At 52.6% G+C, this 24020-nt stretch overlaps 2 protein-coding genes and 1 long non-coding RNA gene across 3 annotated transcripts in view; all 3 read right to left on the reverse strand.

Moving 5' to 3' along the window:
- Positions 1–1972: 1972 nt before the first annotated feature.
- Positions 1973–24020, reverse strand: part of LOC139673811 (zinc finger protein 850-like) — a 685564-nt gene continuing 663516 nt past the window's right edge. Inside the window, 1 exon segment of the mRNA XM_071559630.1 lies at positions 1973–3002. Coding sequence (XP_071415731.1) covers positions 2663–3002 — 340 coding nt within the window. The 3' untranslated portion in view covers positions 1973–2662.
- Positions 3282–5596, reverse strand: LOC139673922 (uncharacterized). The gene is made up of 3 exons (XR_011698239.1): positions 5457–5596; positions 3522–3600; positions 3282–3333 (listed from the first exon to the last, which is right to left on the reverse strand). It is a non-coding gene; the product is annotated as an uncharacterized lncRNA (long non-coding RNA).
- On the reverse strand, positions 16982–17950 carry LOC139674225 (olfactory receptor 14C36-like). Its single transcript, XM_071560414.1, has one exon. It carries the CDS (start codon positions 17948–17950, stop codon positions 16982–16984), a length of 969 nt encoding a protein of 322 aa, XP_071416515.1.

Below are 24020 nucleotides of genomic sequence, written 5' to 3' on the forward strand. Positions count from 1 at the left end.
GATGCAGGAGGGAAAGAGCTGAGTCTGAAATAACAAGCGTTCTGTTGAGCTTTAATGTCTCGTAGCTGCTTGCAAGCTTGTTTAGCTTTGTTTGTCAAGATGTAGAAATGGTAAAAAGCTTTGCCAGTTGGGGCTGGATTTGTGAAGCAGCCCCGGGCCAGCTCTGCAGTAACAAAGAATCGATGTCTGTCCCGAGCGTGTCACTCTCGGCCTGTCACACCCGGGAAGGAACACGATGTTTGCGGCCACCCCTGAGGCACAAACTCGCTCCGAGCCCGCCGGGGGTTCCGCGGGAAGGAGAGGTTGGGGAGCCGCTCCCTGTGCGGGATCTGGGGAGGGGACACGGGGGGACATGGGAGGATACAGAGGGGACACAGGGGGACATGGTATCTGGGGAGGGGACATGGGGGACTTGGGGGGACACAGCCCCTAGGGAGGGGACACGGGGGGACACTGGGGACCCCGCTCCTGCCCCCCCCTGCCCGCAGCGAGCCCCGAGCCCCAGCAGGGCTGCAGCCCCCAAACCAGCTGGAACCTGGGGGTGGGAGGGCAGCCCTGAAGCCAGGCTTGCTATAGTGGGACTTGCTGAGAGCGACTTAGAAGGGTTTGTTCATTAGGAACTGGCCTGAACCCTGGGAAAAGACAAATGTTTTCTGTTTTTCTATCAAAGATAAGCAGGAGACAGGAATTTCTGAACAAACAACAGTAAAACGATAAAACAAATTTTTTTTAACCATACAGAGTTTTAGATAAAGAAAACCTTGAAAGAGTTTAGTCCTGCATTTGGAAGAAATAAATCAAAACACCTCTGTCCCAGAGGCTGCAACCAGCAAACAATGTCTAGTTAGAAAAGAAATGCATAGCCACAAGACATTCAGTCTTTTAACCATTTGCCTAAGCCCTAAAAATGTCTGTCTCAGGTGATTCACAAGATGTTTGTGTAGCTTGGAAGGATGTGCAGTGATTGATGTCACTCAGATGGATCTGCACCACGGAATGTCCGGTGTCCTCACTGAAATTCCCCTCCTGAACCGGCCCAAATTTGACTCCTGGGGAGCTGCATCGTGTCAGACACAGACCCTGTGCCTGCCCACGGTGTCAATAAAGGCACTTTGGCTCACAGTGCGGCCCTGGGTGGGTTGCTGTGACTCAGCCCCACAAACCAGGGCTGTGCCCTCGGGCGCTCGGAGCTGCACCAGGGGGATAAAGGCCCCCGGCCCCCCCGGTGCCCCCAGCAGCGGCTCTGCCCCCCAGAGTGGGGCTGTGCCCCCCAGAGCGGGGCTGTGTCCCAGACCCCACGGCCCATCCCGGGCTTGGGGCTGAGCGCAGAGCAGGCGCTGAGCTGCTGGATCTGTCTCGGGGCTCAGGGGGACAAGGGGGTGTCACACCAGTGGCACTAACAAGAGACGAGTGGTGTGTGTCAGTCCCTCCCCCTCGCTCTGTCCCTCCCCACTGCAGCCTTTCTGCCAAAGCCCCGAGGATGCTGTGCCGGGCCCTCCATCCCACGGCCCGGGATAAGGGAGATTCCAGCCCCTCCTGGGCTTTCCTGCACCGAAAGAGCCGCAAGACCTCCAAACTGATCTTGGGGGGGCTGGGGATTGAGGGGACAATGGGAAAAGGGAGGAATGGGCAGAAGGGTGGAAAATGGGGATTGGGCTGGCAGGATGGACAGTCCCCTGGGGGTCTTTGGGCAGAGGGGGGATTGGAAAAGGGGGCTCTGGGGTGTCTCCCTGAGCTCCCAACCTGTGTGGGGTGCTGGGGCTGCGAGAGAGGGGGGGCACCCTGGGGCAGGGGGGAAAATGGAAGGCTTAGGGTTTATTTATTATTACAAGTGATCAGATAAAAGATGTCAATCAAAATTATTTACTACACAATATAAATGCTAAACCTACCAGCAGTATAGTGTGAGACAGGCCAGTGCAACATCCTAAAACAACTGATGAAGCAATTCTACTAAAGCTATCACAAAAGAAAGAATTATTAAGTAGAGATTAATGGAACTCACCCAGCCCAAGGGACCTGGGGAGATCTCTGCTCTCAGCCTCGAGGAGTGACCTTGGTGGGGGTTCCCACCCTAAGGGAGGAATCTCCACACACACACCCCAAGAAGGGATATGTTGGAAGAACCTGCCCCTGTGAAAGGGGATTGGACCTTTAGAGTATAAAGGGATTGACTGACAGCCATTTGACTCCTGGGGTTGCCTCACCATCAGGATGTTAATCTGGGGTTGAAACCAGAGTGGAGTCCCCTCAGCCAACCACTGACACATTTGCAAACAGGGCATTGTTTGCTTGGACATTCCAATGAGGGATGTCCTGGCACAGGCCTAAAGCCATCAAATCCCCTCATCCCAATTGATTTTCAAGGTCAGGTCTGTGTCCTGATGGATGTTCCTCCCACTCTGTTCACCCAGGTGCCTACAGGGAACCAGGAGGATGAGGAGACCACCAGCCAGGTGTTTTCCCAATGTGAGTCACCAGGAATGATGGTCACCAAGACTCTACCCAAAGTGGGTCACCAGGTCTTTACCCAACATGGGTCATCAGGTCTGTCCTCAACGTGGGTCACTGTGGATCATCCAATGTGGGTACTCCAATGGGTGATGGAGCTGGAGCAGCAGACGAAGCTCTTCCCGCAGTTGGGGCACTCTGAGGGCTTCCCTTATTGGTGGGTCCGTTGGTGTTGGGTCAAGGCAGAGCTCCGGATGAAGCTGTTCCCACACTCCTCACACCTGTTTGGCCTCTCCCCAATGTGGATGCGCCGGTGGGTGATGAGGTTGGATTTGTGGTTGAATCTCTTCCCGCAGTCAGTGCAGGAGAAGGGCCTCTCCTCGGTGTGTGTGCGCTGATGCTTGAGGAGAACTGAGCTGGTCTGAAACCTCTTCCCACACTCGGAACACTCATAGGGACATTCCCCGGTGTGGATCCTTTGATGGCAGATCAGCTCAGAGCTGCAGCTGCAGCCCTTCCCACATTCCCCACATGTGTAGGCCCATTTCCCACTGTGGATCATTTGGTGGCGGATCAGGGTGGAGCTCTGGCTGAAGCTCTTCCCACATTCCAGACACTTGTAGCGCTTCTCCCTTGAGTGGTGTTGCTGCTCCATCACCAGGTCAGAGCACCTGCTCAAGCCACGGACACCTTTGGGGCACTGGGTTGGTTTTTCGTCCTCAGAGCACACAGGTCTAGTTTTGGAGCTTCTCCTCCTGGGGCATCTCCGTGGATTTTCCTTCCCGGTGACTTTCTGGTCTGTGAAGCCATTCAAAACAGCCTCTGCCAGCAGGTTCTGCCGGGGGGATTTGTCCTCCGCGCTCTCCGTGCTCAGCTCGGGGCCTGGGGCAAGAAGGAACAAGGACAGGCAGGGCATTTGCCTCCGGCCCACAGGGAAGGCCAAGGACATCCCCCCAAACCCGGCCCCGGCAGGACGGCGTCGGCAGCGGGGTTGTCCTGCAGCCGGGGCCATGCTGGGCTGGAAGATGCAGCACAAGAGAGGGGCAAAGGGGCACTGACTTCCTCCTCACCTGCCTGGGGGTCCTGGGGCACCTTCCTCTTCCTCGCAGCCTCTTCCTCCATCCTGACAAGCTTTGGAAAGGAGAAATCCTGGTTTGGGGGGAAAAATAAGGTTGGGGGATCCTCCTGCCCAAGTCCATCTCTGGAATTCACCAGGCATCTTGTGCCCTTAAAACCCTCAAAAACAGTAAGATTAAGTAAATAAAAAACATCTCAGGAGTTTCCTCTCTCTGGTCTCTTTACTTTGGGGTTCTGGGGGTCTCCCCTCTCTTGGCCGCTGGGGGTCCCACGTCAATTGAGGGTTCCCCCTCTCTGGGGTCCCTGCCCTCTCCAGGCTGCCGGGGGTCCCGGGAATCAAAGGGGTCCCTCCTCTCTGGTCTCCCCACTTTGGGATTCTTGGGGTCCCTCCTCTCTGGGGTACCCCAGTTTGGGGATAGGGGTCCCCCCTCCCCAGGATGCCAGGGGTCCTGAGGGTGCCCCATTTCCAGGGTCTCCTTTTTGGGATCCCAGGGGATCCCTGAGCACCCCGAGCAGAGAGTCAGCGCATAGGGGACCTCTGGCACCCTCGGCATTCCTAATTGGGACCCTCGAGAGGGGGAATCCCAGAACCCCAAAGGGGTCAGATCACAGAGTGGGGACCCCTGGCATTCTGAGGATCTCCAGCAGCCTGGAAAAGGCAGAACCCCAGAGAGGGGCACCCAAAACACAAGGCACCCCCAACAGCCTGGACAGGAGGGACCCCCAGAACCCCAAAGTGGAGAGACCACAGAGAGAAAATTTGGAGGTGAATTTTGGTGCTTTGAATTCCTTTGGCCTTAATCTGCATATTTTGGAGGGGGTTTTGGCCAAATCTTGATGGTTTGGGGTTTTAGGGGATCTGTGCCAGGCACCTCCATTTGGGGGGATCGGAGGATCCCAGGATTTTCCAGCATCCAGGGATGCTCTCCAAGCAAAGTCCCTTTGGGGGTGACTCCCTTTGTTCCCCACACTGAGGTCACTCCTCACTCGCTCACACCGTTCCCTTTTCCAAGAGCATCATCCCCAATTTCCCCCTTTCAACTTGCAGAAAAAAACAACAAATAAACCCCATTTTCCAGTTTTTTGGGCTGCCCACGTGTCTCACTCAGCTTCAGTTCTCTCTGTTTCAGCTGTCACTTCCAGATCCCAGTTTGGGGCTCCTGATGTGTTTTAGGGGCCTCTTGGGGCAGTTTGGGGGTCCTGGGACAGTTTAGGGGGGTCCTAGGGTTGTTTTGGAGGCTCTGACGGCAGTTTGGAGGTCCAGAAGTACTTTGGAGGGCCAGGGAAGGGTTTGGGGGGTCCTGGGGTGGTATGGGGGGGTCTGAGGGCAGTGTGGGGGTCCTGGGAAAGGTTTGGGGGACCCAGAGATGGTTTTGGGGGATCTGAGAGCAGTATGGGGGTTCTGGGAGGGGGTTTAGGGGGATCCTGGCCTAGTTTGGGGAGTTCTGGAAGTAGTTTGAGAACCTTGGGGCAGTTTGGAGAGACCGGGAGAGAATTTAGGAGGGGTTTGAGGTAGTTTGGGAGTCTTGGGGCAGTTTGGAGAGGTCTGGGTGGGGGTCTGGGGGGAGGTTGAGGGAATTTGGCAGGTCTGGTTGCTTCAGAAAGGGATTTTGGCGGGTCCTGCGGTGGTTTGGGGGGTCTGGGAGGAAATACAGGATAGCCTGAGGGTAGTTCGGTGGGTTCTGGACAGTTCAGACGCTCTGAAAGAGGTTTGGGGGGGTCTAGGAGGGGGTTTAGGGGGTCTCTGAGGCGTTTGGGAGAGCCCGAAGTGTTTCAAAAGCTCCAGAGCGTTTAGAATGGGATTTGGGGCATCCTGGGGGGCCGAGGCAGTTTGGGAGGTCCCAGGTGGGCAGTTTGGGGTCTCAGGGATTTTTTGGGTGATTTTGGGGGGTCCCGAGGCGGATCCCGGGGTGGGGGGAGGGGATTACCCGGCTCCTTCACCGTCACGGCCAACACGGCCCCGGGGGGGTCCCGCGGGTCTGTGGGGGGTGGGTGGGTCGTGCGGGATTCCCAAAGCCCGCCCTGAGTCCCCGAATATTTCCTAAATTTTCTCAATTATCTTCCAAACCTCCCTATGGCGCCGCCATTGCTCATCTCTCCCGGCAGCGCCCTCGAGTCCCGCCCTCCGTCTGCGCCGCCTCTGATTGGGCGCTGCGCCTGCCCGTCATCGTCTGCAGCCAATCAGCGTTCAGGAATGCAGCGGGCGGTGACGGGACATGGCGTATGCGCCATTTTGACCCTGTCCCGCACTACATCTCCCGTCATGCACCGCGGCCCGCTCTGGCCAATCACAGGCGGGACTACAACTCCCGCCCCCCCCCCCCCCCGCGCCCAATCGGGTCGGTCCCACCCCCATTGCAGCCCCCCAAGTGTCCCCCGGACCCCAAACTGCCCCAGAAGGGCTCCAGGACCCCCAAGTGCTCCCCCAATACCCACTCAGACTCCCAAATCACCTCCCTGGACCCCCACGTGACCCCCAAGTTCCTCCGGGTCTTAGAAGTGACCACTAAAACCCTCTTTGGACCCCCAGATTCTGTTCCTGGACACTCGAGTGACCCCCCAAGGGGTCCCCTCGGACACCCAAGTTCTTTCCCAGTGCCCCATAAATGCCCCTCAGACCCCAATGGGACCCCCAAGTGCCCCCCAAGTGCCCTCTAGGCCCCCAAATCCACCCCAACCTCCCCAAAGCCCCCCAGCCCCCCCTTCCCATGGGCCCTTTCCCGGGATTTGGGGCTCCAAAGGGACACTTGGGGGTTGGGGGGGATTTGGGGGCACTTGGGGAGCTGGTGAGTTGGGGAAGGGATTTTGTGTGGAATTGAGGGAATTTAGAGTGGAATTCAGTGGATTTGGTGTGAAATTAGGAGAGGTTGGGTGGAATTAAGGGAATTTGGGATGGATCTAAATAATCCTTATGTGAAATTAAGGGGATTTCTGTGGAACCTTCAGGATTTGGGATGAAATACTTGGGATTGTAAGAGGGATCAAGGTATTTTTGAGTGGAGGTCATAGATTTGGGGTTGAATTAGGGATATGTTGGGTAGAAATAAGAAAATTTTGCATGTAGTTAAGAAGATTTGAGGTGTAAATAAAGAGAATTGAGAAATTTTAGGTGAAATTAAAGTAATTTTTGGTGAAATATATGGGATTGGGGAGGGTATAGATGGAAGTAAGGGAACTCTGGGCAAAAATAATGGAGATCTTCAGGAAAATTAAGTGGATTTGGGGGTAAATGAGAGGAGTTTTATGTGGAATTAATAGAAGTTTGGGTGGAAGACACGGGAGATTTGGGGCAAAATCAGCAGGACTTTGATGGGTTTATAGAGATATGAGTTGGAATTAAAGCAACTTGGAGTAGAACCATTGTGGTATGAGGTGAAAATCAGGGTATCTTTTGGTGGAATTAAAGGAATTTTGAGGGTAATTATGGGATTTTGAGTGGAATCCTGGGGATTTGGGGTAAAATTGGGGGGATTTGAGGTGAAAGTCCGAGGATTCTCAGAGGAATTAAGAGACTTTTGAGTGGAATTAAGGGATTTGGGGTGGAATCAGGAGGCTTGATGCCACCAGAAGTAGTGATGGGAACGAGCAGGTGAGATTTTTGGGGTGTAAAGTCAACAAATCCACTGTTCCCAATGAATTCCCAATGTGTCCTGATGGATGTTCCTCCCCCTGCACTCACCCAAGTGCCCACAGGGAACCAGGAGGGTGTGGAGTCCTCCAGCCAGGTGTGCTCCCAAGGTGGGTCACTGGGAATGTGGGTCTCCAGGTGTGTTCCCAACGTGGGTCACTGGGAATGTGGCTCACCAGGTTGTTCCCAATGTTCCAGGTTCAGGAGGATTCCCAGCACAAAATAAAAGACACAGAACCACAGCTCAGGTAGCAAAGCAGATATATTGGTGAGCAAAGCAAAAGGATCCTGTTCCTTGGCACACAAACAGCACAGCCCCAGCCCTGCAGTCTCCCCAGGCCAATGGATCCTGTTCCTTGGCACACAAACAGCACATCCCCAGCCCTGCAATCTCCCCAGGCCAATGGATCCTGTTCCTTGGCACACACACAGCACATCCCCAGCCCTGCAATCTCCCCAGGCCAATGGATCCTTTTCCTTGGCACACACACAGCACATCCCCAGCCCTGCAATCTCCCCAGGCCAATGGATCCTGTTCCTTGGCACACAAACAGCACATCCCCAGCCCTGCAATCTCCCCAGGCCAATGGATCCTGTTCCTTGGCACACACACAGCACATCCCCAGCCCTGCAATCTCCCCAGGCCAATGGATCCTGTTCCTTGGCACACACACAGCACATCCCCAGCCCTGCAATCTCCCCAGGCCAATGGATCCTGTTCCTTGGCACACACACAGCACATCCCCAGCCCTGCAATCTCCCCAGCCCGCGGGGCAGGACCAGCAGGTGCAGCGGCACTGGCGCCAGGGCAGGCAGGCAGTGCCCCTTCAGGCCATGCCCTGCACCAAACCAGGCCCAGCGGGGCCTCCTCACCCCCAGCCCAGCCCACCCCTCCTGTCCCCTCTCTCTGCAGGGCAGCTTTGCCAGCTGCAGCACCAGCCCCTGCGTGCCCATCGCACCAGCCCAGGCTGCAGCAGCTCAAGGGCTGACTCTGGGACAACAACGGCTCTGCCCTTTATTGTCCCTGGGGCACAGGCCAAGCTCTCAGCACTTCCAGCTCACACTGATGGCTCTTTCTCCAGGCCTGAGTTCTCCACAGGCAAACTCTGCAGAGTTTTCTCACACCAAATCAACAAGCACAACCACAGACCAAACATGACAGGCCCAGACTCGTCTCTGGTCCCTGACACAAAACCTCCTCAGAATACAAACCTTCCTCTGCTTCTGGGGATTGGGAGGATAAGGCTTAGCCCCAGTCTGTTCTATTTCCATGCATTGCAGTTTGTCACATGATTATGGAGCACAAACACAGGCTGGGTGGAGAACGGATTGAGAGCAGCCCTGAGGAGAAGGACTTGGGGTGTTGATGGATGAGAAGTTCAGGCAGCCCTGCTTGTCTGGGCAGGGAAGCCACTGGCAAGAGCCCAGTGGTCCCTGAGCATCCCAGCACGCGCAGTGTCTCCTCTGGGCCAGCGAGGGGCTGGGAGAGGGGTCTGGGGCAGTGTCAGAGCCCAGAGGGACCCCCCAGCAGAGATCAGATGGTGTAAATCCAGTGTGCTGGTTGGACCTGCTGGCAGCTGCTTGTCTCTCACTGAGAACTCTCTGGGCTCTCCCTCATCCAACCTCCTTTCAGAACGGGATTTAGGGAACAGATCTGAAGCCTCCCTGCAGGGTCCCCTTTACTCCTGCAGCCCCTGACGCTGCAGGTGTGACAATGATGGGCTGAGCAGCATTTTCGGGCTCCCATGGAACCACAGGAACATCCATCTAAAACAGGCAGTGCACAAAGGCATTTCTGGATCAGATGTGATTTCTGTTAATAAAACTTTATGCTGTATAAATTTAGTTTTTCATTTTTTCCCCATGGCTACTGGTTGCCACCTGAATTTTATCAGTAAAATTGCAATTGCCTCTTTTGATCACAGCCCCCCACAGTGTATTTGTGACAGTGAACTCAGTGTTTCTGTCTCAGGTGTAGTGATCAGCAGACATTGGAATGCCCACAAGCCCCTGAGCACTAAGTCAAGGACAATTAGGGCCATACAAGCCTCATTCCCAGCACTCAGACACAGCCCTGTTGCTGGTGCTCTTGAAATAGAATAAAATTCCAGAGGCCACCCCAGAAATTGCCTCTGTAGTGTCAAATAAAATTAAAATATCCACCCTCCCCTCCTAGATGGACCTCTGACCAACAGTTCCTGCCCACTCCTGTGCTGGTTGCTCCTGAGTGACTTTGCTGGCAGGTCCTAAACAGATCTTTTCAAGGGTTCCTTGTTTAGAACCTACACTCTGACACCTTTGTCTTCACCAGAGATGTGTGAGAAAGGGCAGTGCTGGTGGCAGTCAGGGCAGGGCTGAACACTGGGGTGACTTGGCAGCTCCCTCTGCACCGTCTGTGCCACCTGGATTCCTTTGGGAAATATTTCTGCCTCCAAATGGAACACAACAGTGACCTTTTGGACATGCTGCCCCCAAGGGGTAACTCTGAACATTTAGAATAAAGCAATGACCCCTGCCAAGAGCCAAGGAAAGCTTGTAGCTGTTTCCTAAAAGCATCATGTGTGGTGTCCCCAGTTGTGTCTCTGGGCAGGGTCTGGAGGGGCTGCTTTGGGCAGGGCAGCCCTGGGGGCCCATTGCCATGGGCAGGGCTGCACTCTGGGGGTCGAGGCTTTGGTTCTTTGGTGTCCAGGGGCCAGGGGAGGATGGGGAGGGTGGGCTGTGCCATCCCAGAGGAGCTGCTGCCATGGGCAGCTCTCCAGGAATGGAGAGGAGGGGCTGTGCAATCCCAGAGGAGCTGCTGCCATGGGCAGCTCTGCAGGGATGGACAGGATGGGCTGTGCCATCCCAGAGGAGCTGCTGCCATGGCCAGCTCTGCAGGGATGGAGAGGAGGGGCTGTGCCATCCCAGGGGAGCTGCTGCCATGGGCAGCTCTGCAGGGATGGAGAGGAGGGGCTGTGCCATCCCAGAGGAGCTGCTGCCATGGGCAGCTCTGCAGGGATGGAGAGGAGGGGCTGTGCCATCCCAGATGAACTGCTGCCATGGGCAGCTCTGCAGGGCCCAGCAGGGCAGCTCAGTGTGGGGGTGATGCTGAGGGGCCCCCAAAGGAACCAGCACTGGAGGTGTCTGAGCAGGGGCAGCATAGGGGTTGGGGAGGGCCCTGGTCCTGCTCTCAGGGGCAGCAGTGGGGTGTTCCCTTAGGATTTTATGGATCTGTAGATTTTATAGAACTATGGAGTTCCTTACATTTAAAGTAGGAACTGGCAACTTCTCAGCCCTGAGCTACATTCCTGCATTTTCTGTCTTAAGGCTCAGAGAGCAACTAGAACATATTCTAGTCCAAATCAGGTACCATTTTAGTCCTGGTGACAGAATGCCCAGAAACCAGGCTGGCTGTGCCACTGCCTGGGCACTGTGGTTACCTCCCTCTCCTGCAAAGTTACTGCCAAAGTCAGCAAAGGGGGGGCAAAGAAGGTTTTGTTGCCATGGTTACAAGCACCATTTTTTTGTAAGGGTTTTACTGTCAGTTTAGTTTGAAACAGCCCAGAAGGGAAGTGAAAAGACTCCAAAAGGATGGATGGCTAATCTAATTTGAATAATATTCTCAAAACACCAGACAATACAGTGATTGTTAATTACTGTATTTCAGGTGTCTTTCATTGCTTTCCAGATTTTTACTGTTAGTTTGATTATTTGTGAACCTCCTTACACTGAACTGAGTTTTCCTTTTACAGCTGATTCATGAAGAAGATAATGCAGCAATAGAATTGAAAGCTTGTATTGTTTTGTGATATTCATTGTTTTGCAGTGTTCACATTTTGTATATATTTTTTCCCAATAGTTTTGCAGCATTTTATGAACACCATTGGGAATATTCCTGTCTCCTCTCCGATTGCTGCAACTTGTGAAAAAGACTGCCCTGAATTCAGTTTGAGAGTAAACACAAAATTTCATATGATTGTAAGATTGAATTCATCTACCTTGAATTTGTCTCTAAATGATTTAGTCATCTACTCAAACAGTGTGTGAGCTCACAGAAGCCTCACAGAGGAAGAGACCTGTGTTAAAAAGCACCAAGTGGTTTGTTTGCCACACTGCAACTGAAGGATTAGTTATGTGGACTCTCCCATGGGCACTGCCTCACATCCTGTTTGCAATCTTGGAGATAAATTGGTACCATCATGTTTTCCAATGGTTTGTTTAGCTTGTACCCAGCTGAAATGAATGCCCTGGCTGGCTTTAATGTAATACCCAGTTACTGTGGTGTCTATCCCAGACACCAACATGTGAAAATGCCAAAGTCAGTGGCCAATTGGATACTGACTGGTGTGCCACGATAACACACACATGAGCATTTTGGTATGGGTGGGGATGCTTTTCTAGCATGGAGGCAAGAGGGCCCTGCACAGCCACTGCAGGAGACAGAGAGAGGGTTGAGCACAGTCAGAGGGCAGACTGTGGCAGGAGGGTTTGCCCTCCATGAGGCCTGGAATCTGTTCAGAGAAGGCAAGCTCTCTGTGGGAAGCAATTCCGAGGACCAAGATGTTGTTTGGTGTTGCATCAAGCTGGGTACTGGGGGCAGGGTGTGCATCTCTCTGTGTGCTTTCCATCCTCTGTACACCTCAAACCCTGTAAGTAAAGAACTCCTCTTGACCCTACCCAGGGAACGTGCCTTGGAAAGTTTTTCCAGAAATTCCAGGCAACAGGGGAAGGCAGATTGGCCTCATCCTTGTTGGCCACAAGGGGTGAGGTGACAACCTGAACAGGAAGGGAGCAGGCAAGATTGGGAAATGGTGGGGATGGGAATTGACAAGGGAGAGGGAAGAGGAAAGGGAAAGGGATCCCAAGACACAGTGGAATGTCATGGAATGAAAAGGATATTGTGAATACAGAGGAACCTCATGGAACTGAAGGAACCTTGAGATGTGGAACCTCATGAAATCAAGGGGCCAGTGTGACACTCTGGAGCCTCATGGAGTCAAAGGTACCCTGAGACACTGTGGAAACTCATGGATACGGATGGTCAAACAGAGGAGCTGCCTGAAATCCTGAGACATTTGACACATGTTGAAAAGTCTGAGCATGACCTGATCAGCTGGAACAATGGAACACTTGTCATAAAATGTCCCTGTTCTCCCATGGGATCACACTGAGATGTTTTCAGGATGTGCATTAACAACAAGGGCAGAACTGTTGCCCTCCCACCCTCTTGGCACTGTCAGCATTCTGTCCTTTGGGCTGCACATTTCATCTCCCTCACCTTTCACCTCTTCCCACCTGTCCTGTCTGAACTGCCCATGGCTGAAGTCCCCTTCCCAGCAGCCTGTCTGCACAGCAGCACTTGCCAGTGCTCTCTGCATTTCCCTTCCCCTCACTCTTGGGTTGCTCACACACCTCTCAAAGACCAACTTGGGACTTTGAGCTTCAGGGAGTTAAAAGTTTGCCTGTCCCTCAGTAATTCGTCTAATTCTGTCTTCAGACAGCTTTTTATTTGTGTTTGTTTCATTTCTTTTCTCTCTAATACATTTCATGAATGGTTATGCTTTGGGAAGGTGAAGCCCAATGGTGGCATCTTGGACCTGGCACAGAGTTGAGGAGAGTGTTCGTTTACAATGATGAAACTTATGAGTTTCAGATTGCTGCAAAAACAGAGGAAAAATCCCTCTCTGCCTGTGTTCAGTCAGTTCTCAGAGCAAAGCAGGTCCCAGCTGACTGATGAGGGACATGATGGTGCTGGGGAGGTGTGGAGCAAGGTTGTCCACACTGTCAGACCTCAAGGGATCACTCTCCAATTAGTCCAGACCTTCTTAGGAGAGAAGGTGGACCAATATCAATCAGAGAATGCTGCAATCACCTCTTCTCTAAAAAGAAAAGTACTTATCCAAATAATTTAAAATAAGAATGCACATTTATTAGAAACTCTTTCACACCTTTCTCCAAAACTCTAAGTGGCATCTTTCTTAATTAACTCTCCTTGATTAGAGGACAAACTCAGAAAGAGCCATGATCTGGTAGGTCTTGCTTTATCTTAACAAGCCCCGTGGTGCATTTGGTGCTGAGCCCTTGAACCTCAGGTCCTGAGAGGAGATTGCACAAACCTTTCCATAAGTCAAAGTCAGAAGAAAATCACAAAGTGTCTCAAAGCACTAATGGGTCCCACTGAGGGCCATTCCCAATACAGGCTCTTCACTGACTGGTAGGAGGAGATAATTGGAAGCCTTGATTGAATAAACCTCTCATAGACTCGGTTTCAAAAGGAAAGGGAAAGTACCTTAATAAATGTTGAGTTCCTTGAAGCATTAACAAGCCTCACTGTGGGCTGTTACTGACAAAGCCTCTCAAGGGACTAATTAAAGCAGATCATTGCAGGCCATGATATTGCAAACCTCTCACAGACTGGGTGTCAAAAAGAAGCACCTCAATAAGCTTTGAGTACCTTGAAGCATTAATGAGCCCCACTGAGTGTTGATACTGACTAAGAATCTCAAGGGACTCAATACAGCTGATAATTGGAGGCCTTAATTGAACAAATCTCTAAGAAACTCCAAACCTAAAGCAAAAGTCAAACTACTTTGAAAAACCTGCAGTCCCTTGGAGCTTTAAGGAACCCCACAGGGCCATTCCTGACAAAGCCTCCCCAGGGACTCACCCCAGCAGACCCTTGGAGGCCACGACTGCAGGGAGGCAAAGGCTCTGGGCAGCAGCTCAGGTGCTGAGCAAAGCCTGGCTTGGCTGGAGGCAGCAGAAAGGCCCAGCCCTGACCCCCAGCCCGGGGAAGGCACATCCTGTCCCTCACACCTTGCTCAGGGCTCTGCTGGGGGCACTGGCATGGGGGGTGATGCTGAGGGCAGGACAAGGGGTGACAGTGCCCAGCCTTCCTGGGGTTGTGCCAGGAGGCCACATGACCCCAGAGCCTCAGCACAGTAGGTCTGCTCACAGTCCTTGGTGGCACAGATGATGCTGTGCCCGAGGGGACAAAGACTTGGGATCTCTTGCACTTCTGGCCCAGTCACTTGATGTCCCTCTGGGAAGGAACAAACCACCTCTCAGAGGTGGGTGACAAACCAGTGCTGGGAATGGTCATTGGGAGGGGCTGGTCTGTGATGAGTTTCCTGGAGCACCTTGAGCAGAGTGTCCAGAAAACAAGGCCAGTCTGGGCCAGACACAATGTGGGGCTTTTCCCACTTCTCCCCTCCTAAACTCACCTCAGTCTCTAACACAGACAACTCCTGGCATCCCCCTGCTACTCCAGAGATCCAGAGGGTTCTGCACTCCTGTGCCCTGATGCCATCAGTGTGCACTGGGCACCAGTGTCTACTAAAGCTTTACACCTCTGTGGATCTGCTGTGCCAGGCCATCGAATCCACACAGTGCAGTGTGCCTGGTCATCCCTTTCCTCCTCCTGGCCAAAGGCAGGGACCCTCTATTCCTGTTCCTGGCCAGAGTATTCACTGTCTGACCTCTGTGATACCAGACCAGAAGTCCTGTTACCAGGATCAAAAGAGTTGATTTTAGTCCTTTTATGCCTGGGAGATTTCTGATTGCTTTCTTGTATCCCTGCAGCAACTACATGGACATCCTTCTTGGCTGACCCCTTCTCCACAGCTCTCTTCCCTCTCAGTTCACCTCCATGGGCTCCCAGCTCAAAGGTGGGTTCACCATCCCACTTCCTCATGTCTCCCTCTGGCCATGCAGAAAGAACCAGAGATCACCACGTGGTCTGTGCTTGGGACTCCCTTTCCCTCTGGCTGGGGCAGGAGAGGACTGATCTCCTGGGCTGCCCCTGAGAGCTGAGCTGCTGGGCCATGGGGGTGAGGAAGTGCCCAGAGTTTCTACTACATTTCAGAGCCAGGAGGGTGCCATCCCCTGGTGTATCCCTTTGGAGGGAATACAATGCCATCAGGCTGTTGGAATGTGATCCAGGAGTGCTTTGAACCTCCTCATGGCCACTGTGCAAGGAACATCCTCTGAGTCTTTAGGGGTGTTTTCAATTTTTAGGTCACTATAGATGATTTCCAGCGCAGGTAATTCCCTCAAGTACTGGATACTTTTGTTTCCAGAGCTCCACTTTCCTGGGGAGTTCACGACATCTTCCTGAAATGGATCTCTTGCCCTCACGCTTGAGAAGAGTCATCTCCAGAGACTGTAAATTTCTACTTCTTTTCCAATTCCTCTTTCAATTTCCTAATCTCTAGCAAAGGAATCTCAGCTTTTGGGCTTCATGACCTTGCAACTGCTGACTATCAGCCCCACTATCCCAGCATGGAAGCAGCCAGGTGGAAATCCACTCACCTGGCTGGCAGCTGGAGTCTTTTCACAAGTTTGAAAGTTTTGTTGAGTTCAGGGACCAGGTAACTTTGGTTTCCTGTTTTCATTTGTGTCACTCCTTTCAATTTCTTTGTTGAAAGACTGGCTTCTTGATCTGCCCCCTCCCCTCCTGATTCTCTTTCTCTTGTCCTGCCCTCAGCATCACCCCCCATGCCAGTGCCCCCAGCAGAGCCCTGAGCAAGGTGTGAGGGACAGGATGTGCTTTCCCCGGGCTGGGGGTCAGGGCTGGGCCTTTCTGCTGCCTCCAGCCAAGCCAGGCTTTGCTCAGCACCTGAGCTGCTGCTCAGAGCCTTTGCCTCCCTGCAGTCGTGGCCTCCAAGGGTCTGCTGGGGCGAGTCCCTGGGGAGGCTTTGTCAGGATTGGCCCTTGAGGGCTCCTTAAAGCTTCAGGGGCTGCAGGTTTTTCCAGGTGCTTTGAGTTTTGCTTTTGGTTTGGAGTCTGTGAGAGGTTTGTGAAATCATGGCCTCCAATGATCTTCTCAGGGTCCCAGGAATGGGAGCAGGGCCAGGACAGCTGAGCCCAACTGGCCCAAGGGATGTTCCCTTTGATGCAGGGCCGTGCTCAGGGTGTTAATGGGGGGTTGGTCAGGAAGGGCTGATCTGTGTCTGGGCTGGGCTGGGCTTTGGGCACTGAGTGGTGAGCAGTGGAGCAATGGTGTTGTGCACCTCATGTGCTTCTTGTGGGGTTTATTGTTATAGTTCCAGCTTTTATTACTGCTATTGTTGTCATGGGTAGCAGTAGTGTGTTCACTGAGGGTAACACAGAACACTCACCAGATCATTTTCCCTGTTTCCTGCTGTAGCCCCTGCAGTTACAGGGCTCTTTTTGCTGGTTCACATGCAGGTTTAGAGCCCCTGGAGAACAAGCAAACAAGGAGCCTCTACAGAGTCTATCCCTTGGCATGTTCTTGAGAGTGACCTTGCAAAAAGCCCTAAGACTGCATGTCCTGAGCTAAGGAGAAGCCCTTTCCTGATGGAGCTGCTGTTGTGGAGCCCAGCTGGGTCCCAGCAGTGCCCATGGCCTGTCCCTGCCTGTGAGCGCAGGATGGACATGCAGCAGGTCTGTGTCCCAGCTGGCAGAGGACCAAGGCCTTAGTCCAGCCCAGGGGCTCTGCAGGAGAGTGTACAAGTGGAAAGAGAGCAGGTCAGCAAAGGCCCAGTGCTGGTGCTCCCTGGCAGTGCTGCTGTGCTGGGACTCTTTTGCCCTTCTCTGCACACATGCAACTGGCCTGTAGGTGCCTGAAAATCTCAAAGGAAAAATCCAATGATCTCCAATAACCTCCTCAGATACACAAGGCTACTGTAAGAGAGTTTATTTTGTTTAAATATAAAGATAGCACAATTACTCAATTAAAGATTGAAAGAGTTAAATTAAAAAAAGAAACAGTGATTTAGATGAGAGGATGAATAACAAAATTTCATTGAGAACAACCTTAGGAAAAAAACCAAACAACTGACCACCAAGAAAAACCTGGGGAGGCAACTGAGCCTGTCATGAGTTTTATTGTGAACACTGTACAGAAGAAAACTGGGAGGTTCTTGCTGCTGAAAAGCATCCAGTCATCATTTTCCTCACAGCATCCTTGAGCTCCTGGTTCCTCAGGCTGTAGATGAGGGGGTTGAGTGCTGAAGGAATCACTGCGTAAAGAATTGACACCACCAAGTCCAGGGATGTGGAAGAGATGGTGGGAGGCTTCAGGTGGGCAAACATGGCAGTGCTGAGGAACAGGGAGACCACGGCCAGGTGAGGGAGGCACGTGGAAAAGGCTTTGTGCCGTCCCTGTTCAGAGGGGATCCTCAGCACAGCCCTGAAGATCTGCACATAGGAGAAAACCATGAAAATGAAACAGCCAAAACCTAAACAGACACTAACCACAATGAGCCCAAGTTCCCTGAGGTAGGAATGTGAGCAGGAGAGCTTGAGGATCTGAGGGATTTCACAGAAGAACTGGCCCAGGGCATTACCCTGGCACAGGGGCAGGGAAAATGTATTGGCTGTGTGCAGCAGAGCATTGAGAAAGCCACTGGCCCAGGCAGCTGCTGCCATGTGGGCACAAGCTCTGCTGCCCAGGAGGGTCCCGTAGTGCAGGGGTTTGCAGATGGCAATGTAGCGGTCGTAGCACATGATGGTGAGGAGGGAAAACTCTGTACCAATGAAGAAGACATTGAAAAAGAGCTGTGCAGCACATCCTGTGTAGGAGATGGTTGTGGTGTCCCAGAGGGAGTTGTGCATGGCTTTGGGGACAGTGGTGCAGATGCAGCCCAGGTCTGTGAGGGACAGGTTGAGCAGGAAGAAGTGCATGGGGGTGTGCAGGTGGTGGTCGCAGGCTACGGCGCTGATGATGAGGCCGTTGCCCAGGAGGGCAGCCAGGGAGATGCCCAGGAAGAGCCACAAGTGCAGGAGCTGCAGCTGCCGCGTGTCTGCCAATGGCAGGAGGAGGAACTGGCTGATGGAGCTGCTGTTGGGCATCTGCTGCCTCTGGAGGTGGGGCACTGTCCAAGAAGGAAATAACAGTGACAAATCAGATGAGATATTTCTGAGAATAATCACAGATATATCCCAATACCCCTTTCCCTTCTGCTCACGCTCCCCACTTTTCCTTTTTCAGGAAACTTTGCTTCATATCCATGGCTGGAGCCCAGCTTGGTGCTCACTACATTTCCCATGAGGAGCAGCCCCTCTGCCCACTGGCTGTGAGGGTCAGCCCTGCTCTGCTCCGGGGTAGGTCATGGCCATGGTGGGGACTGAGCCCATCCTGGTGTTCAGCTGTGTCAGATGAAACTGCTCCTAAAGCAAAATTTCTCATGGGCATCTGCACTCGCAGTTTTGAGAATATTCCAGAAGACAGTTCAGAGGTTTGGGTGTTTTGTTTCTGACTCTCCTCATCTTCCCTGTGGAGGTTTCCTGGATTTCAGAACCCCTCAGCATTTGTGCTGCCCTGAGGAAGAGCAGAGCAGGGCTTCCCGAACAGGACCATGTCTGTGGCTTAGTGCAGAGTGAGGGCAGCTGCTCTCTCCCTCTTCCATGTTCCAGCTGCCCTGGACTTGGACCTTCCTCAGACAGAGAGTGATCACACTCCCAGTTTTGTCTGAAATTCGACTAGACACTGTTGAGAGCAGAGAGATCCATCACAGACCACTCAGTGTCTCAGCCTGGCTCAAGGTCTCAAGGACACACATGGCTCATCTCACCAACTCAACAGCATTTCCTGGGATGGGCACAGCATCTCTGCCCCTCTGCACTGGGGATTTCAGATAACACAATTGTGCTATGAAGGTGATTTGCATTCTTGAGGGCAGCTCCCAGCTTGGAAGGACATCTCAGAGAAGAGCCAAGTGTCCTGACAATGGGGTTTGATTCTGGGAAACACACCTCATTCTCCAGGCACACAGAATTCACTATTGACAGCCCCACAGGTCAGAGGAAAACTGGAATGTCTCATTCCCAGGGACCCACCTGCCTGAGGGGGATCACAGGATCAGTGATTGCCTCTGTAGCTTGAACTCCCATTCCCAGTGAGCCTGACTGAGAGAAGGAGGAAACAACCCCAGCAACATGAGCAAGTTGAGGAAAAAGGAAATGCACACTGAGGGTCCGGCTGGGAGAAGCCAGGGCAGAACCAGGTGGGCACTCAGGGCAGTGTCACCCTGAGCCAGCTGTGCCACCTCCCAGACACCAGCAATGCCAGGTAGTTCTCAGCCCCTGTGCAGCTCCTCAGTTTTCCCTCTGCAACACAAACCACCAGGCATGTGGCTTGAAAGCCTGATAGAAATCCCTCCTTTCACCTTGTCCTTGAAGTATCCCCTGGAAAATATCCCTGAGTGCTCTGGTTCTGTAAGCAGTCCTCACCTATGAAACTCTAACTTGATAGCTGAACAAACCTGCCCTGCCCTGCCCTTCCGTGTCAGGGTTTGCTCTTTCCACCCACAGCCTCTCCCCCAGCACTGAGGGAGTTCCCCAGACCAGCTGAGAGCTGCCCCTGACAGGGGGCAGAGCTCCTGCCCTGGCACAGCACCCTGGGGTGCAGGACCCTGCTCTGCAGGACAGTTTGGGGCAGCCTGGGTGGCACAGCCTGGATTGAAACCCTACAGCCATCCCTGGGAAGAGGGAACCCTGCTGGGATGTCCCTGGGATGGTGCAGCAGAGAGTCCCTGCTTTGCAGCCCGTCCTCCTCTTCAGCAACAGAGACACTGTGATATCCCACATTAGAGACCCCCCAGGCTGTGGGATGTGCCAGTGTTGGGAGATCTTCCTACAAACTGCACATACATTGCCCTTCATGCAGACTTACCTTCTGAAAGCCTGGAAAGATTCTTCTTCTTTGGATCTTCCTCTCAACTTTCCTCACACCCCAGACTGTGTGTAACCTCTCTCTGCCCTGCTTTTCTGCCCTCGGTGTGTGCAGGCAGTGCCCTGAGCCCTGCTGGGCTGTGCACAGGAGCTGCTCCTGGGCAGAGCTGTCTCTCTGCAGCGCTGCCCGCTTGCCAGGAGCTCCCTGTGTGCCAGGAGCCCGGCCCAGCTCAGCAGCACAGCAACAGCCCAGGGCATTTAATGGCCCTCTGGGGGGTTTGGTGCTCAGTCCCTGAACATCAGACCCTGAGAAAGGTGCAGGAACCTCTTGAGAAAGCAAAGTCAGAATCAAACTTTAAAGTTTCTTTTGTTGTTAATGGGTCCCTCTGAGGGACATAACTGAGAAAGTGTCCTGAGATTCCAGTTAGAAAACAGAGAGACAATGATGACAAATATGGACAAGGAAAGAAAGGTCATCCTGATGCTGAGGAAAGTAAGAAGCATTTCATTAACCCAAAGGTCACAGCCGTGACCCCCAGGCCCTGGGAAGAGAGATCCTGTCTCGCCCTCATTCCTCAGGGCACTTCCTTGGGCACCGGGGTATGGGATGTGGAATACCAGGGTCAGGAGGATGGGGTGGCACCTCCCGGGCTGCTGAGCAGGGACAAGAAGGCAATGAGGCCCCAGGGCTGCAAGGCTCACTTGTCTCCTCATGCCATCAGGGGCACACACAGCAGCCATGGCCAAAGGCCTGCACAAGTTGGCTCTCTTGGGGCCTTTCAGCTTCTGCACATCCCTGTCTCCTCTCCAGCCCAGGCTGTCCTACGGTGTCCATGCCCTGCCCCTTTCCCTGCAGGCTGTCGGCATCCCCCGGCTGCCCCACCTCGCTGGCCCCTTCCTGCACTGACATCTCTCCCTCCTCCCTGGCTCTGCCTTGGCACACAAATCCATGGACTGATCCAGACTCCTTCAGGGGGATGTGTTGCACCACAGCACTGCCCTTGGGCCGAAATTCCTTTCTCCTTGTGTGCAATCTGGACCTCCCCAGTTTCCCTTCAAGTCCTCTCAGGCTTCTCCTGTTCTTTCCTCAGTCTCCACACCACTGGGCCCACGGCTTGGAGGATTCCAAACCCCTTCATACGATATCTCTGGTATTTAGCCATGAAAATGTTGTGCTCTTAGTGCAGGAGAGACACAGTGACACTTTTTGCCAAAGGTTCTATTGGCAAAACAAGGCACAGGAACTGGAACTGAATGAGGGGAGATTTCCATTGGATGTCAGGAAGAAATATTTTGTGCTGAGGGTGGCAGGAACCTGGGCCAGGTTACAGAGTAAGTGGAAACCCCATTCCTGGAGCTGCCCAAGGTTTGGAATTTTGTACAGCCTGAACTTGTGGAAGGTGTCCGTGGCTAATGCAAAGGTCCTTGGACTAGTGTCTGGTTTAGGTCTCTTCCAATCCAAACAGTTTATTAGTCTTTTATTCTTATATGCCCAACTCCTTCTCCACAGGGTTGCATATACTGACATGCACCATGTTGGCATTTTAATGTGACCTAATCCCCAACACTCCATGAAAATGGAAAAACAGTCCTTTTAGGGACATGAATTTCAATGACTTTGGAGGAACCTTTCAAACCTCAAAAGTTAGAAAGGAACTAATAGAGATTTCCAACATCTCTGCATGAAAGGCTCCCCAAGTGATCAGTGACAGCCCCCAGGATGGCCTTGCAGCTGAGGTTGGGGGTTTTCTCACTCAGGTACTGAGACTCAGGATGGGCAGCCAGAAAGTACATTTAGGGACAGTGCAAGACTTGCCATGGGATGTCCAGGAAATGACCAAAGTTATTTGTGGAGGAAGAGCCATGAGAAAACAGAGAAAAAAATGGATGAAAGAAGCTGAACATGTTTAAAGAGGTGGCTGGTCAGTGCCTTTCCCTCTCCATGCCCTGCAACTGACTCCACTGGCTGTTCCATTTTCCTAATCCCTCCATTGCCAGGAACTTTCTGGGATAAGAGATCTCTGTGCTCTGGGTATGGAGGGAGATCCAAGTGTCTGCCACTGGAGTGGAAGCCACAAATCATCAGATCTTGTGTTCTTTGGGGGCCCAGACACTGGTGAGACTGGTGTGTGTGCACAGAACACTGGTGGGTGTGTGGGTGGGTGGAACCACCAGGGAACATCAAACCAGAGTAACCAGCGAGTGGCAGAGGCCTGGGAGCCCCTGTCTGAGATCATCTCCTGGAGGGATCCACATTGTCTGGGTGTCTCTGCAGCTCTACATCTTCTCCTGACATGGCAGAGCACACAAACAGCCCATCCTTGTGTCCCTTTCTCCACTCACTGTGCTTTGGTTTGGCCCAGAAGCCTCCCGAGGTCACTTCCAGGATGAGTCCCTGTGCATTTCCCTCCCCCATGGACCTTCCCTTCCTGATGCAGCATCTGTGGGGCAGCAGAGCTGGGTCAGTGCAAAGACAGGGCTGGCTGTGACAGGGGCCATGAAGCCACTGCCAGGAGGTGACAGCAAGGAGAATCTGAAAAATAAATATTAAATATGGTGACTTTGTCTTTTGAGGGAGGGAAGGCTTGGCTGGAGCTGGCATGTGAAGAGGATGAAAGACAAGGGGTGTTGGGAGAAACAGGGAATGTTAAACCTGGGTATGAGGAAAAGATTTTTCCCCTGTTTCAGGGCCAGTGCAGAGCAGGGTGGCCACAAGCCCAGGCTGCCTTCCTGCCTGCCAGGGTTGGTGGGGCTGTGTGACAGAGCTGCCCCCAGAATCAGAACCTGGGGGGCTCTCCCACCTGCCCCACTCCTTCTCCTCTCCCAGATGGAATTTCTGTTGTGTGGGTTCCCTGATGTGCTGGATGACCTCACAATGCTCCCTGCCCAGAATGTCTCCTGAGGGCCACCCAGGCTGCTGCAGTGGAAGTGACCTCACAACCACCACGTTCCAGCCATATCTCCTTGGCCTGAGTCTCCTCTTTCCTCTGCCACCCTCAGGTCTGTGCTTAGATTGTAGGAAATGATATAACTTTCCTAATACCATAATAGTTTTAATTAGCCTTTTAATGAACTGCTTGAATTAAAGACAAGTTGTGTGTTGGGCCTTAAATCTCTTTCAGCCAGCACTCAGCAGAATTTAACCTACCACTGTGAGAACACAGCTTGGGAAAAGTACTAATTCTCTAAGTTTTGTTAAGTGAACCTTGATATGCTTTGATGAACAAAGTCTGGGATAGAAAGATGTGCTGTTGATGTTGGACATCTGGAATGCAGAATTTATGGACCACAAGGACTTGCAGAAACCAGTAGATAAAGAAGATGGCTAACAAGGACTTAGTAGATGTGATGGAAAATCCCAACGAGGAGAAAAAGACTAAAAATATGGACTAATTAGCATAGAGAGGGAGAAGGCCATGACCAATAGAAGATAAAAATTAATTCAATATTAATTCAAAATAAGTTCAATAAAATTATGCCATTTAGAACCAATGAACATTGATTTGTTTGCTAAGAATTTATAAATAGGTGAAAAAGTGATGTATTGGTGTCTGTGTGAAAGGATTTCTGTTGGACACACACACAGAGCACTGGGAATAAAGTGATGCCTTCCTTTCTAACACCAAACATGCAGTGTTAGGGGGTTTTATTACCCCAATCATTTCAGAGGGGTTTGGCAACAGCATGAGCAGGTTTTGATTAATATCTTGTCTCCAAGTTGCTGGGGCCCAATTGCTTCCCCATGAGGCTCCTGTAGCAGAAGTGGCTTTGCAGAGCCCAGCAAGAAAGGACAGCCTTAACCAGCAGCTCTGCAGTGCTGCCCACCAGGCTGGGCTGGCAAGGGAGGGCTCCTGGCCATGGACTGGCAGGATCTGCTGCTGCCAAGATGCATTTGGGGTTTCAGGCTCTCACTGGCAGAGGTGCAACCAAGTCACTCTGCAGTTGTGCCCGTGGCCTTCGATGTGCTGGGGCTGGCCTGGGGCTTTTCCTGCAGTGGGATGTGCCCTGGTCCTGGCACAGGAAAGGCAGTTCCTTCCCCAGCAATCTGCTCCTTCTGCATGTCAGGCCCCCACTCACTGCCCCTCACTCTGCTCAGTGCTTGCCTTGGCTCGTGGGTGCAATGATCAGATCTGCTTGAGTGTTCTGAGGCACAACCCAACACCTACTGCCTTCTGCACCCACAGCATAAGAAATGTCATTTTCTATGGGGCTGGACCTGATGGGTGTTTGCATTACTGACTTTAATTTC

Source organism: Pithys albifrons, chromosome 7, assembly GCF_047495875.1.
Source record: "Pithys albifrons albifrons isolate INPA30051 chromosome 7, PitAlb_v1, whole genome shotgun sequence".
Taxonomy (NCBI): domain Eukaryota; kingdom Metazoa; phylum Chordata; class Aves; order Passeriformes; family Thamnophilidae; genus Pithys; species Pithys albifrons.